Source organism: Cetorhinus maximus, chromosome 14, assembly GCF_964194155.1.
Source record: "Cetorhinus maximus chromosome 14, sCetMax3.hap1.1, whole genome shotgun sequence".
Classification (NCBI taxonomy): domain Eukaryota; kingdom Metazoa; phylum Chordata; class Chondrichthyes; order Lamniformes; family Cetorhinidae; genus Cetorhinus; species Cetorhinus maximus.
Genome location: NC_135892.1, coordinates 94,658,996 through 94,673,000, shown reverse-complemented (window position 1 = coordinate 94,673,000; position 14,005 = coordinate 94,658,996). Strand labels below are relative to the sequence as shown.

Here is a 14,005-nt window from a genome sequence, read left to right as displayed (position 1 = left end):
CATGTGGTGTAGGTGCACTCACAGTGCTGTTAGGAAGGGAGTTCCAGGATTTTGATCCAGAAACCGCAAAGGAGCGGTGATATATTTCCAAGTGATGGTGAGTGGCATGGAGGGGAACTTCCAGGTGGTGGTGTTCCCATCTGTCTGCTGCCCTTGTCCTTCTTGATGGTAGCAGTCATGGGTTTGGAAGGTGCTGTCTAAGGAGCCTTGGTGAGTTCCTGCATTGCATCTTATAGATGGTACACACTGCTGCTACTGTGCACTGGTAGTTGATGGAGTGAATGTTTGTGAATGTGATGCCAATCAAGCGGGCTGCTTTGTCCTGGGTGGTGTCGAGCTTCTTGAGTGTTGTTTGAGCTGCACTCATCCAGGCAAGTGGGGAGAATTCCATCACACTCCTGACTTATGCCTTTTAGATGGTGGGCAGACTTTGGGGAATCAGATAAGTTACTCGTCGCAGGGTTCCTAGCCTCTAACTTGTTCTTGTAGCCACAGTATTTATATGGCTGGTCCAGTTCAGTTTCTGGTCAGTGGTAGCCCCCATGGTGGGGGATTCAGTGATGGTAATGCCATTGAACATCAAGGGATGATGGTTAAATTCTCTCTCGCTGGAGAGGGTCATTGTCTGGCACTTGTGTGACATGTATGTTACTTGCTGCTTGTCAGCCCAAGCTTGGATATTGTCCAGGTTTTGTTGCATTTGGACATGGACTGCTTCAGTATCTGAAGAGCCGTGAATAGTGCTGAACATTGTGCAATCATCAGCGAACATCCTCACTTCTGACCTAATAATGGAAGGAGGGTCATTGGTGAAGCAGCTGAAGATGGCAGGGCCTAGGACACTACCCTGAGGAACTCCTGCACTGATGTCCTGATTAACCTACAACAACCACAACCATCTTCCTTTGTGCTAGGTATGATTCCAACCAGCGGAGAGTTTTCCCCCCATTCCCATTGACTCAAGTTTTTCTAGGGCTCCTTGATGCCACACTCAGTCAAATGCTGCCTTGATGTCAATGGTAGTCACTCTCACCTCTCCTCTGGAATTCAGCCCTTTTGTCCATATTTGAACCAAGGCTGTAATAAAGGCTGGCAGAGCCCAAACTGAGCATCAGTGAGCAGGTTATTGCTAAGCAAATGCCACTTGATAGCACTATTGATGACCCCTTCCATGACATTACTGATGGTTGACAGTAGACTTATGGGGAGGTAACTGGCCAGGTTGGATTTGTCCTGCTTTTTTGTGTACAGGACATTTATGGACAGTTTCCCACATTACTGGGTAGATGCCAGTGTTCTAACTGAACTGGAACAGCTTGGTTAGGGGCACGGCAATTTCTTGAGTACTATTGCCGGGATATTATCATGCCCCTGCAGTATCCAGTGCCCTCAGCCGTTTTTTGACATCATGTGGAGTGAATCAAATTGGCTGAAGGCCAGCATCTGTGATGCTGGGGATCTTTGGTAGAGGCCAAGATGAATCATCCACTTGCAACAATCGTCTGTCAGAAGTGCTGAATGCTTCAGCCTTATCTTTTGCACTGATGCGCTGGACTCCTCCATAATTGAGGATGGGGATTTTCGTGGAGCCTCCTCCTCCAGTGAGTTGTTTAATTGTCCACCACCACTCACGATGGATGTGGCAGGACTGCAGAGTTTAGACCTGATCCGTCGGTTGTGGAACTGCTTCGCTCTGTCTATCGCTTGCTGCTTATGCTGTTTGGCAAACAAGTAGCCCTGTGTTGTAGCTTCACCAGGTTGATACCCCATTTTTAGGTATGCCTGGTGCTGCTCCTGGCATGCCCTCCTGCACTCTTCATTGAATCAGGGTTGATCCCCTGGCTTGATGGTAATGGGGGGATATGCCAGGCCAGGAGTGGGGGATATGCCAGGCTATGAGGTTACAGATTGTGTTAGAGTACAATTCTGCTGCTCCTGATCACGGCCAGGAAGTTGAGAGAGGAAAGTTGAGGCGAAATTGGGTGTTTCCAGAAGGAGGGATAATCACTTGTGCTTGGGCAGCTTCTAGCTGCTATTTATCTTGTTAGCAATGACAAAAGTTTAGGAACAGAAACTTGAAAAACGCTGCTCAGTATAGGGAACCATTGGAACGACACCCTAACAGAGCAGTAAATCACAGCTTTAAAGATTTTACTGATCATCTTCTGTTGGTTCAACGAATGACAGAACCCTTAAATATCTTGTTTTTGTTTTAATTTTTTTTTGGCAGATCCAAAAATACTTCATTGTCTGTAAAGCGCTTTAAGATGCCTGGTGGTCGTGAAAAGCGCTATATAAATGTAAGCCGTTTTTAGAGTGAATCATTTTCATAGAGGCTTCATAATGCAATGGACAGTTGGATTTTTGTTCCCAGATCAAAGGGATTAAAATTCTAAACCAGAGTTTCACAGCGTTGTGAATGAAGTAGGCATCTGCAAATAGCTTAGGCATTTGGAAAAACCGTCTCCAGTTCAAAAGTGCTAAATTACAGGTTGCACTAGGGTGAGGAGAAACTGAACTGTTGAAACATTGTATGATCGCTTCAGCAATAAGATGTCCAAAAATATTAGCTCTTGTTGGAGATTAACCATTTCTCGTGTGAGATGTTTCCATGGGGAATAGAAATTCTTAAGATTCCTCGGATGAAAGGGTTAAAATTAAAGTTCACGCTAGTGCAATTGTACAAAAGAAAATCTTTGTTTAACGTTTTGCAGACTGCTTTTGCTGTTACTGAGTCAGTCTAACCGCCACTGATGCCAGCAGTAAACTTTTCAAAGGCAATTTATAATGCCAGTCCACTTTATTATACCTTAAACAAAAAATTTGTGGACTGTAACTGAAAGAATTGGACGTTCAATGCATTTAGCCTTCCTGAAAAGTAAATTCCTTTTCTTTTTATTAAGGTTAAATCCAATATGTAGGATTGATTCTCCTTGCATCTGACAATTCTACAGTGCCAATGTGGGCAGTTAAAGTGAGGATTAGTTACTGCTTAGCAAGCATGTACAAAGAAATGACTGAGGGGGAGAAAGGTCAGGCGGGCACAAGGAGAAGTAACAGATTAGATGAACCAAGATTAATGTGATTAATGTTCATTACCGGTTTAACGTGGAAAAGGTTGACTTGTCTATGGTTTTGAAGTTAAATCTGGGATTACTTTTCATTAATCTGTGGGTAGTGGATTTTGACACAAAAGTCAGCCAGTGAAAAGGTGGAATATTTACATCAAAATAGGCACTTTATCCAAGATATTTATGAATAGGTGTTTTATGATCTGATGAAAGCACATAGGTCTGTGTTTATACAACGTAAGCAGTCAGACAGGAAAGGCTCCAGCCTCGCCTTACCAGAGATGTAACATGGAATGATTTCAGTAATCCGCAAACAAATTACATCATTGGGTTTGCAATATTGATAAAATGTAATAAAAATGAGCACACAGCACTTGAGCAGTTTAGCCTGTGTCAGGTGAAAGTTAAATGTTGGATTTACATGAAGCCACATAGCAGTGTTTACAATTGCACAGACCAGATGTCTTGATTAAGCCATTACAATAACCAGGTCTGACAAGAAAATGGATTCAGTGCACTTACCTTTCTGTTTATCATGAAATGTTCACTAAACAGTGAAAGCCATAGATAAGCATTCAGTGCTCCTCTCACTGTCTGTAGAACAGCTGAGCTGTTTTTTGTTAAATGGATTTGACATTGTTAGAAGCATTATCATTGTGAAAATATTAATAAAGTACACTGTGGAAAATGTCAGTTTACTTGAGGAAACCATATGCATCTTTTTTGTTGGGGCATCTTGTCTGTGTGAAAATTGGATAGCTTTATAGAAGTGGTTTATACTTGTTGGAGTTGTATTCCTAACATTGGTCTTAGCAAAGGGTTGCATGCTGCAGAGAAGGAACTGACAGTACACCCCGATTCCATTTTAACTTGGCAGAATGGGCATTAATAGGGAAAGATTGGTCTCAAAATGGATTCAATAGACTTCCAACCCCATTAATGTCGACAACCAGTCTGCAGCCGCTTTAAGAAGAGCCAACTGTTCATTGGCCAAAGAGCCAATGTGCAAATAATTTGCAAATCAGGACTCTATTACATATCTAGGATGATTACCATGTTAGGATAGAACTGGTCTGAGCATGTGCTGTGCATCCTCCAATCAGTTTACCCGTTGATAGAGCCAAAGAGAAGGAAAGTTTTAAATTATATTTGTGGGACTTGTAGAAGCAGGAGTGCTCCTCAGGGCATCACAAAAATGATCCAGTATGTCAGCCTTGCAATATCTCCATGCACTGATTTGGACCTGTTGGAAGTCTTTTGAAAGTGTGTTAGGAACTACGATATATGAAATAATCAATATTTCCTTGCGAGATCTCTTCTGTTTCTCTTCACCTTCAGCCCCACACCAGTAATTTGAAATGTGCAGTTGGTTAAGTGTACATTCCAGGCATTTTTAACAAGTAAGGAACATTTTGTTCTGCTACCCATCGTTCTTGTTTTGTCATGTAATGAAATTGTCTATGGTAAAGACCAGAAGCCACATCGCATTACCAAGACATCTTGTACAGCTTTTAGCAACAAACCTTTAGTAAATAATTGTAACTTATTAGTCTGTAATCACTGAGCAGTATTTTTTATTTGGTTAAATAAAAAGGCAGTCGACCAATTAGTAACTGCTTGTTAGATGTATCAGACCGAATCATTGAGTTGTGCTTGGAACGGTGGTGATTTAAGGGGTGAAACAACTCTTCACTGTCAATATTAGTGGTGCTTTATGTCCACAGATGAATAACTCATTTTCCCTTTCTCTGTGTGATCTTAGTGAACCACATCACCCTCCTCCAATGCTGCCTCTTCATTGTCTAGCTCAGCAAGACTGCCATCTTCACCAGTTCCACTCACCCCCGAACCATCACCTCTGGAATTTCCAGCAAGGATCTATCCCTGGCTGCTGCCCCTTTCTCATCTATATTCTTCCCCTTGGTGACATAAGGGGCCAGCTCCACACACACATTGATAACACCATGCGCTACCTCTCCATCATCCCCTAACCCTGTGCTATCAGACTCCTTGTACAAAATCCAGTCTTTGAGCCACAATTTCCTCCAATTAAATATTTAACATACGAAAACCTAGCCGTTGCTAGCAATACCATACCTCACCCCAACCATTGTCTCAGACTGTTGATAACTTCAACATCTTCCTGAATCTCAAGCTGAGCTTCTAACCCCTTATCTTCTTCATAAAGACTTGCCCAGTGCCACCTCTTATATAATTTGCCTCCATAATGTTACTCAGGTCATCTGTTTAAGTTCTCACTAATGCCTTTGTTACCTCCAGAATTAACAGTTCTCCTGGCTTGACTTCCTATCTTTTGTACTTCATGAACTTTAGCTCATTCAAAACTCTGTTGCCTTTACTGTGTCCCATACCAAATCCCACTAATCAACCAGCTCTGTCCTTGCTCACCAATGTTGGCTTCTGTTACCTTGCCTCAAGTCTAAGATTCTCATCTTCATGTATAAGCCCTTCCTGACCTTGCCCTTCTCTATCTCTGCCAACCGTACAATCCCTGTAACCCCAAGACTTCCTCCTTCCTCTGACTCTGCCGCCTTGTCCATTGTTCCACTCACTCCTTTTCCTCCACCCATTGGTGACTGTGTCCCCCAGCTGTCTCAACACCCATGTTCTAGAATTTCCTCCCTAAACACCTCTAGCTCTTCACCTCCCTCTCTTCCTTTAAGATACTCCTTAGAACCCACCTCTTTGACCAAACTCTTTCTAACATTGCTTTCTTTGCTTCGGTGTCAATTGTTGTCATTTTGCATCTCTGAGAAGCACCTTAGGATGTTTTCCTATATTAAAGATGTTAGATAAATGCCATTTGCTAATGGTGTGGCTTTGAAGCACTCTAAAGCTGGAAAGCAGTAGACTCCAACATATGTGTCCCTGTATTAAGCCAGCAATTTGAGTTCAGCAGCAGGAACTTTGGAAAACTCTGCTCTGTGTAGTTTCCTCGTCAATGGATAATTCTAAATCTACCAATGATGGAGCAGCATCGGCAAAATAAAACTGAGCTGCCCAAAACATGTGAAAACCAGCGCTGGATATTCCTGAACAGCTGATAGAACCAGGCTAAGTGCAACTCTAGCCTCTTTTCCAATGCCTGAGTCAAAAGTGGGTGTTGATGGACTGAAAAATAAAAAGGACAAATTGGAAATGCTGGTAGTCTGAAATAGATGGCAGGCCAGACAACACTTATAGAGGGAAATGGCCAGTCACAATGTTGCAGCTACAAAATTAAGCTTATTCATCATCATGATATAAGCAACACATGGTGGGCTTTCTCCTCAAACTGCTGCAGTCCTTGAGGTCAAGCTACTCCCTTAAAATTAAATGGGAATTCCAGAAATTTAACCCAGTGACTCTCAGAACAGCGATTACACACAGGATAGTGTCAAGTAACTTTGCTGAAGTGCAGCATGCACGTTGGACATATTGCAGCCACAGTGTATGGTGGTTGTGGGATGGATGTGAATTCCAATGTTGGGGTCACCAATCAAGCCAACTAATGGCAACCACAAAGATATTGATTGTTTGGGTGGGGGTGGGGAATGGCAGCAGTGACAGTACCATTGATGATCAAAAGTAGGTAGCTGGGCTTCCTTGTGTTCTGATGTGGCCATTACTCGATGCTTTTGCATCATCAATGTTGCACCGCTTTTTGTCCACACATCTTCAAATATAATGAATGAGGATTGTGAACTTGTTTTAAATTCTCTTCAAGCAGTTGGTGTGTAATGGTGGTTAGAAAGGCTTCTGAACAAAAAAAAACCAAACTGGAGTTGCTGGAATCTGTTTTGTTATACTGACGGAGACATTTCCACAGTGATCCATGTCTACCGTGAATGAAAGGTGGTGCCCTCTTCCCAAAAGGAGGGATGTACAGCAACTGCTAATACTTATTTGCATAATACAGTGAACACCCAAGTATCCCAATGTGCTTCAGAGAGGTGTGAGGAGAAATGGACATCAAGTCAATAGAGGAAAACTCAAGAGGCATGGCCAAAAGTGATCAAAGGAGGTATGAGTGGTGTTGGTTTAAGGTGGCAATTCCAAAGTACGGGGCCTCGGTCGATAATTTACAGGTTCCAATGGTGGGATGAAGGAAAAGGAGTTCACAAGAAGCTGAATTTCAGAGGAACAGAGAATTTAGGGGGAGGGTAAAGGACTGAATGCTGCAATAGGGAGAGGTGCAGCCATGAGGAATTTAATTACAAGAATGAGAATTTTAAATTTGAGGGATTGGGGGCCATTGCTGGTCAGTTTGATTTAAGGTGAGTTGATGTTTATGGATACTGAAGGTTGCAAGACTGGTCAGGAGACCATTGGAATAATTAAGTCCGGAGACAACAAAGGCATGCATGAGAGTTATGATGACTATTGCGATGAAGTAAGGCAGAGGTGTGAGTATGCAAATTCTTGTGACAGATCCATAAATTTCTCAGAGCCAATAGACACCCAGTTTCTCTGAAAATGAAACAGTGTGGTAAAGCTCTGTGTGGCAGTAAGTAGGCTCTTTATTCCTATTATATTCAAAGTTGTGCTCACCCTGTATGTTAAGCTTACAGTAGTACTGCCTTTATTTACATAAGGCACCTGTGGAAGAGATTTTGCATTAGCCAGGCATCTGGACAAATAGCGCTGCATGCTTTAACTGTTCAGGTCTTTATTTGCAAACAAACATGGGATTTGTAATTTGTCCTGGGACCAATTAATTGCACATGTGGCTCTGTCAGTACTTTGCTAAAATAGATCTTAATTAGAGCAAAGTGGTTCCATTCCACGAAGATATGTGGCTTGTAATACAAAATGTCAAATTGCTTCCCCTGTTTCACTCAGTAACTTGATTTGTTGGGCAACTTGGAGTCTCTGCTTTTCCTTTTGGGTGGTCCTTGATGATTTCTACAATGGTCAGGTGCAGCAGGTCTCCCTTGGTGTGTTTAATATCTGCTTCAATTTCTTGATGGGCCATATAAGGTATGAAGCAATTTTCCTTCCAAACTTGAACTTGGTCTACCCAAGGATAAAAAAGTATTATAGGTCTACAGCAAAATGAGACCTAGCCACTTCATTCAACACAAATCAAATGCAAACTTATGCAGTGACCATTCTGTTTTGGTTCCACACATATAAGATCAGTAAAGCTACTGCACACTTACAACTTTAGTGAATTGGTGTGGTGTAACTCTTTCGAGTTATCAATAGTCACAGATTGTAACTCTTTCGAGTACATTCACAGTTCTTGGTTTCCGGGAGTGGGACATGAACCCACAACCCTCTGATTCAAAGGCGAGGGTGCTATGAACTGAGCCACTGTGGTGTCCTATGGATCGTTAGTACTGCATCCAGTGTGCCAATGAAGAAGATGACATTGTCAAGCCCCATAGCCTTCATTGTATCCTGTGTACTCAGCTGCTAATTATTGTCATGTGGGCTAAACAAAATTGGCTGAACACTTATTATGAAGGTAGGGACCTCTGGAGAGGCCTGACTAGGATTGTCCACATGTACTTTTGGTTGAAGAGACCGGCAAACACTTCAGTTTTGTCTCTTGTGGGTCCCATCATGATTGAAGATACCAATGTTTGTGGAGGTTCCTTCTGTTTGCTTAGCTGCCCACCACCATTCTTAACTGGATGTGGCAGGCTAGAGAGCTTTCCCCTCATCTGTTAGCTGAGGCTGATTAGACCTATCCAGGTCAAGTTTTCCCAAGGCCAGAAGATTATTCAGCCCAAGTGTCTTAGCAAATTACTCCATAGCGAATAAATTAACAGCGTGATCCAGTTTATTACACCTAAATCAGTCTATATACTTCAATAATCTATATGACCCTGCCCTTATGAGCTGGTACAGCTTAAGTTTTACCCCTCCTTCCTTTGGGAGAATGGTATTGGCCTTTTGAGACTACACAGTTGAAGAACCTCCATCATCAGAAGATCATCTTTTCTGGGTGAAGACATTTTCTATGCTGGTCGCTGTATCTGGATTGGCTGGCTAAATCTCATCTCTTTTCATCTCAGTTATAGAAGTTGTGCAATTTCTGATTTATAGAGATACCCTTCTTATAGAAACATGAGGTTCTGAGGGGGCTCGACAGGGTGGATGCTAAAAGAATGTTTCCCTTTGTGGAAGAATCTAGTATTTGGGGGCACAGTTTAAAAATAAGGGATTCCCCCATTTAAGATAGATGAGGAGGAATTTCTTCTGCAGGTCATTAGTTTATGGAATTCTCTTCCCCAGAGAGCAGTGGAGACTGGGTCATTAAATTATTCAGGGCTCATTTTGACAGATTTTTGGTTGATAGTGGGGTCCAAGGTTCTGGGCGGCAAACAAGAAAGTGGAGTTAAGACCACAATCTGATCAGCCATGATCTTATTGAATGGCAGAGCAGACTCAAGGGGCTAAATGACCTACTCCTTTTATTTCTTATCCTATGATCAAATGATCTTTTACATATACTAGATGATGAACTCCTACATCTTCTACAAAGACTAAAAGAACTCAAAACTAAATTTAAAAACTGCAAACTTGAGTGTTCTAAATAATATATTGTGTATCAATTTCCAGAAACTTCCTCAATTCTACAGAGCAATCTGAGAGAAATATGCTAGAAGAGGTTGACCTTTATGGTGTTGATTATCTTGCTCAACTCTGTTGAGATGCTTCATAGCCTGCAAAGCAATAAACACCAGACCCTAGACACGAAGCTATGCAAATATCTCCACCCACACCCCCACTTTCTCCCCATTAGCCCTATAAAATTTACCTTTGCGAGCATATATCCAATTCCCCTTTTCCAATGCTACTAATGAATCACCTTCCACTATCCTTTTGGGTAGTGCATTCCAGATGATCATAACTCACTGTTGAAAAAAATTTTCTTCATCTCCCATCTAGTGTTCCTGTCAATTATCTTGAATCTGTGCTCTATGCTTACCAAACTCCTGCCTGTACATTTATTTGTGTCATCGTGATTTTCATTGAAGTCATTGGAAATAAAAACTTATATTCAACTTTGGTTATAAGATCTCTGTCTTTCCATGGACAGATGGCACAGGTCCAGTTAATTGACAAATACCTGAGATTTCCAATGTTCTGGTAGTTCATCTGATTACACAATTTGATAAGTAAGTATGCCATCAGGAGCTGACACAATGCCAAAGTAGAACTATGTGGGTGTGGATCTTCTTTGCTGCAGCAAGAGTTGACAGTTTTGTGCTCCATTGTTCACCCCAATCCTCCTAAATAATCCTAGATATGCACTCTTTCTCCCCATTGATCCCAAAGGTTATCTGAAAGAAGGTGGTTGAGACCTTGTTCCTCAAACTTTATGGAGTTTCTTTGCTCTGCCAGATAAGAAAAATGTTGGAAATTCTGAGACCAGATGCCATCCTACTTTCAAAGCACAGTTGTAGACTGGGTGAAATCAGGTTAAATATTTAAGATGTACCACTGCAAGTAATGGGCTCAGTCTTGTGACACACAGGTTGAGAATGTGATGGAGGCTTAGGACTAGATTGCTGATATTGGTAAGAAAAGATTCAGGGTAAAAGTGAGCCAATAGGTAAGATGGCCAATGTAACAAGCAGCTATCCCCCTCATTTATCCCCATCCTGGGTTACATGGTAATGTTGTAGAGGCGAAAACTCCAAATACATGATGATCTGCATTGTGAGGAAAGCAACATCTACCAGGTGTAAATGATTTGGTTTCAGAATTGAAAATAATGGGCTCACGTTTGGCATTCCTAATTTCCTCTGAAGTCGGAAACCCAATGACACGTACAAGGTATGCTGGAACCATCCGTTTTACCCTGGTTTTCAAATGGATTAGCTTTGAGGCATCCTTTTGCATCCAGAAGGATATGGAGGAGTACATAACCTGAAATGTTTAAGCTGAAGGATTGCAATGGTAAATATCATGTGCATCGGTACTCAATGAACTGTATTTCTGCGTTCTCTCAGGTCTTGTGAATCAAAACCAGTTTAAGATTGTCTAAAATATAATGCACTTTTCTTCAATGCTGATTATTACTGACTAATAACAGAAGACTACAAATGTCTTTCAGGCTTGTATTTTGATTATATTGTTTCCTTTTGTTAGCTTCTTGGAAACAGCAGCATATTTCAGCATGAAGCCAAAGTCCGGAGATAAAGAAGTCACTCCAAATCATTTATTTACCCTGTGGTATGAGTTTTGTTCAGACTTCAAAGAGTACTGGAGAAAGGAAAGCAAAGTTATCCTTAAGGAAAAGTAAGTACATTTTGTATATTCAATGTTCTTTTTATTTAAGTAGTAAAATTGATTGACATTTCCAAGTTGCCATATTGGTGTTTTGTGTTTGCCATTCGAAAGACCTAAATGATGGCCAGGCACCCCCAGTGTTCATTTTCACCTCTCTTAGGAGGGGAGTAAGTTAGTGAGTTGCTCTCCTGATCAGGGTTAATTATTTATTTAAAGACTAGTCAGGACCTAATGTAGGTTTGATCCATGAAGAGATCGTAGACGATACTTTTTATGTAATGTAACAATGAGAAAGACGATGAAGCTGAAATTATGTTCACACTAGATCCTGGTTATGTCATCTTTGACAGTTCGTATATCTTTTCTAATTCTTAGACTTCGTGTCCCAGAGATTGCATCTTGGGTTAAGTGGCTTTATCCACATGCATTATATTTTCAGTTATAGGTTTCATCTGGTCTTTCCTTTGCTTTTCCCTCCATTGTCCCCTGACCTCCCCAACAAGCGCACACGTTTCCTGAATAGTTCTGGCAGAATCTTCCAGTTCCATCTAGTTCTTAGTGTAGAGAATCCTGCTGTATTTTTACTTCCCTTTGCTCAGCCTGTCAGATTTCTTTGTTGTGGGCATACCAAGATTAAATCTGGAAAATCCCAAATCTGCCAGGAAAACAAATTGAAAAGCTGGATAACTAGGACAGATATCTTATAAGCGTTTACACTTTTTGATATGAGACTGCCATTTTTAGGCCCATTAAGTCTAAGTTAATCACCAACTAGCTAGTGCTTTGTCACAATTTGCTTCCTTGTATGCTAACAGAGGACTAAAATGCTCATTTTATTCAAAGAGAAGCATGTTGCATAGAATATACAGGCAAAGATAGGATATGCACTGGTATTTCACTTAGCTATGTTAAGACATTAATTCTGAAAAAGTGTTCCTCATTCTTCGAAAATTATTTTTGGACATTAATTGACTGAAAATTCTACTAAGTGATGAAAACTTGGGTTCAAATTGAATGGAATCTTCTAGAAATACAAGCTGCAAACCACTAATATTTTCCCAAATGTATGATCCTGCTGTACATCATATTAAATGCTTTCAGGAAAACAATTTGTTAGAAAGAGTGGGACTATTATCCTTATAAAGCTGTCCACCTAAATAAATAGGGCACACATGTTACATGGATTAAAGCTTGCTGCATATTTGTGAAATACCAAGGAATCTACCTGCCTAACAAGTATCGGGTGCATAACTGCATAGTTGTGAAAAAAGGACACCTTTTGTTTAGGGCCCTGATCTGTGTTTTCTTCTGCTGTGAACCACATGCGATGGAGTTCACACTTTTTGTGAAGTATTTTGAAAACAATGGGCTCAGTTTCCACCTTTCCTTGCATGTCAAGATGCTTTGTTGCTAACCAAAGCCAGAGAACATTACTCAACACTGGTGGGTTGTTATGTTGTATTACCACAAAGACCACAGCTGTGGCTTCTTTGTTTTTTTGACATTTGTTTGTAATGAAAACTCTAGGTGGGAGAATGCAACGTCTCTGCTCACCTCCTGATTCCACCCACTGCTTTTCACTGTTGGAATACATTAGCATTCCTGGCAGGCTATCTATCAGACTGCTGGGAAATATAATATAAAACACTTTTTTTAATATAAAAAGAAAAATAACTAAGTTGGACATGTTCTCTGCGCTGACTTTATTTTTTTTGAAGAAGAGTTTGATGTGAGCTGCATTACCTCAGCGGTTTTGTAAGTTGCTAAAAGCTGTTGAGGTGTACTTTGGAGAATCTGTGCGGTGTAATTTTTTTTTCTTTCCTGTTGCAACGTATCCTTCTCCTTAACTCTCCATTCTGCCTCTAGGGTTGAAATAAATATTCAGATGGCATATTTCCCAACTGTTTCCCAGTTATCTGTTAGGCTTATGAGTAATGTATGGGCCAGTGGTTATACTGAAGTTCCCTTTTGCCCTGCTGATCTGGAAACTTGCTATGGAGCATTGTCAGCACAAGCAAAACTCAATGACAATTTGTAGCATATTCTATTAGTGCATCAGTGTAACCACTGGATAATTGTGCGCACTTGAGTGCCATCACCTCCCCTGGACACACTTTCTCCTGCCAATAAAAAAACCTCCAAACAAGAGAAAATTTCAAATTGAATTCTGCACAGCATGCAATTTGGTTTCTTTTCATTATTCCAGTATGAAAATGCTACAAGGATTTACTGTTTTATGTTGTAAACTGTAGTAATTATACTGTTGATAAATGCAACTTTAAGAATAATCCTGTGTTGTAAGATCACATGATCTGTGTAAACCAATGGGTTAGCGGCACGGGGAACCTCTAGGAGGGAGTTGCTCTTTAGTTAGAGAATTTGATGCACAAGTGGTCGTTGCTGCTGTCTTGTAAAAAATGTTCAATGTGTCCACAAAGAAAGGTTTCCTGCAACATTAACTCCATAACAAACTGGCGATGAGGATGAATCTGATCCATTGCTGTACTTCACCCAGCGATTGAGTATCTAAGTTCATTAAAAAGAAAGGAAGATATACTCATCTGAGATGCCACAGTTTGGCAGAATCAATCCCCTTGAACCAGCCACAGATGACTGGTTACGATATAGAACATCTTGCATTCTACTTTCAACCAACAAAATCACAGGGGTAGAAAAGAGGAAAGCGA

General features: G+C 40.9%; 1 protein-coding gene across 1 annotated transcript in view; it reads left to right on the top strand.

Annotated features, from left to right (window-relative positions):
- fmn2b (formin 2b) overlaps positions 1 to 14,005 on the top strand; it is a 399,672-nt gene that overhangs the window by 339,881 nt on the left and 45,786 nt on the right. The window contains exon 16 of the mRNA XM_078557267.1: positions 11,178 to 11,327. Within this exon, the coding sequence (XP_078413393.1) occupies positions 11,178 to 11,327 (150 nt within the window). The remainder of the gene's footprint in view (positions 1 to 11,177; positions 11,328 to 14,005) is intronic.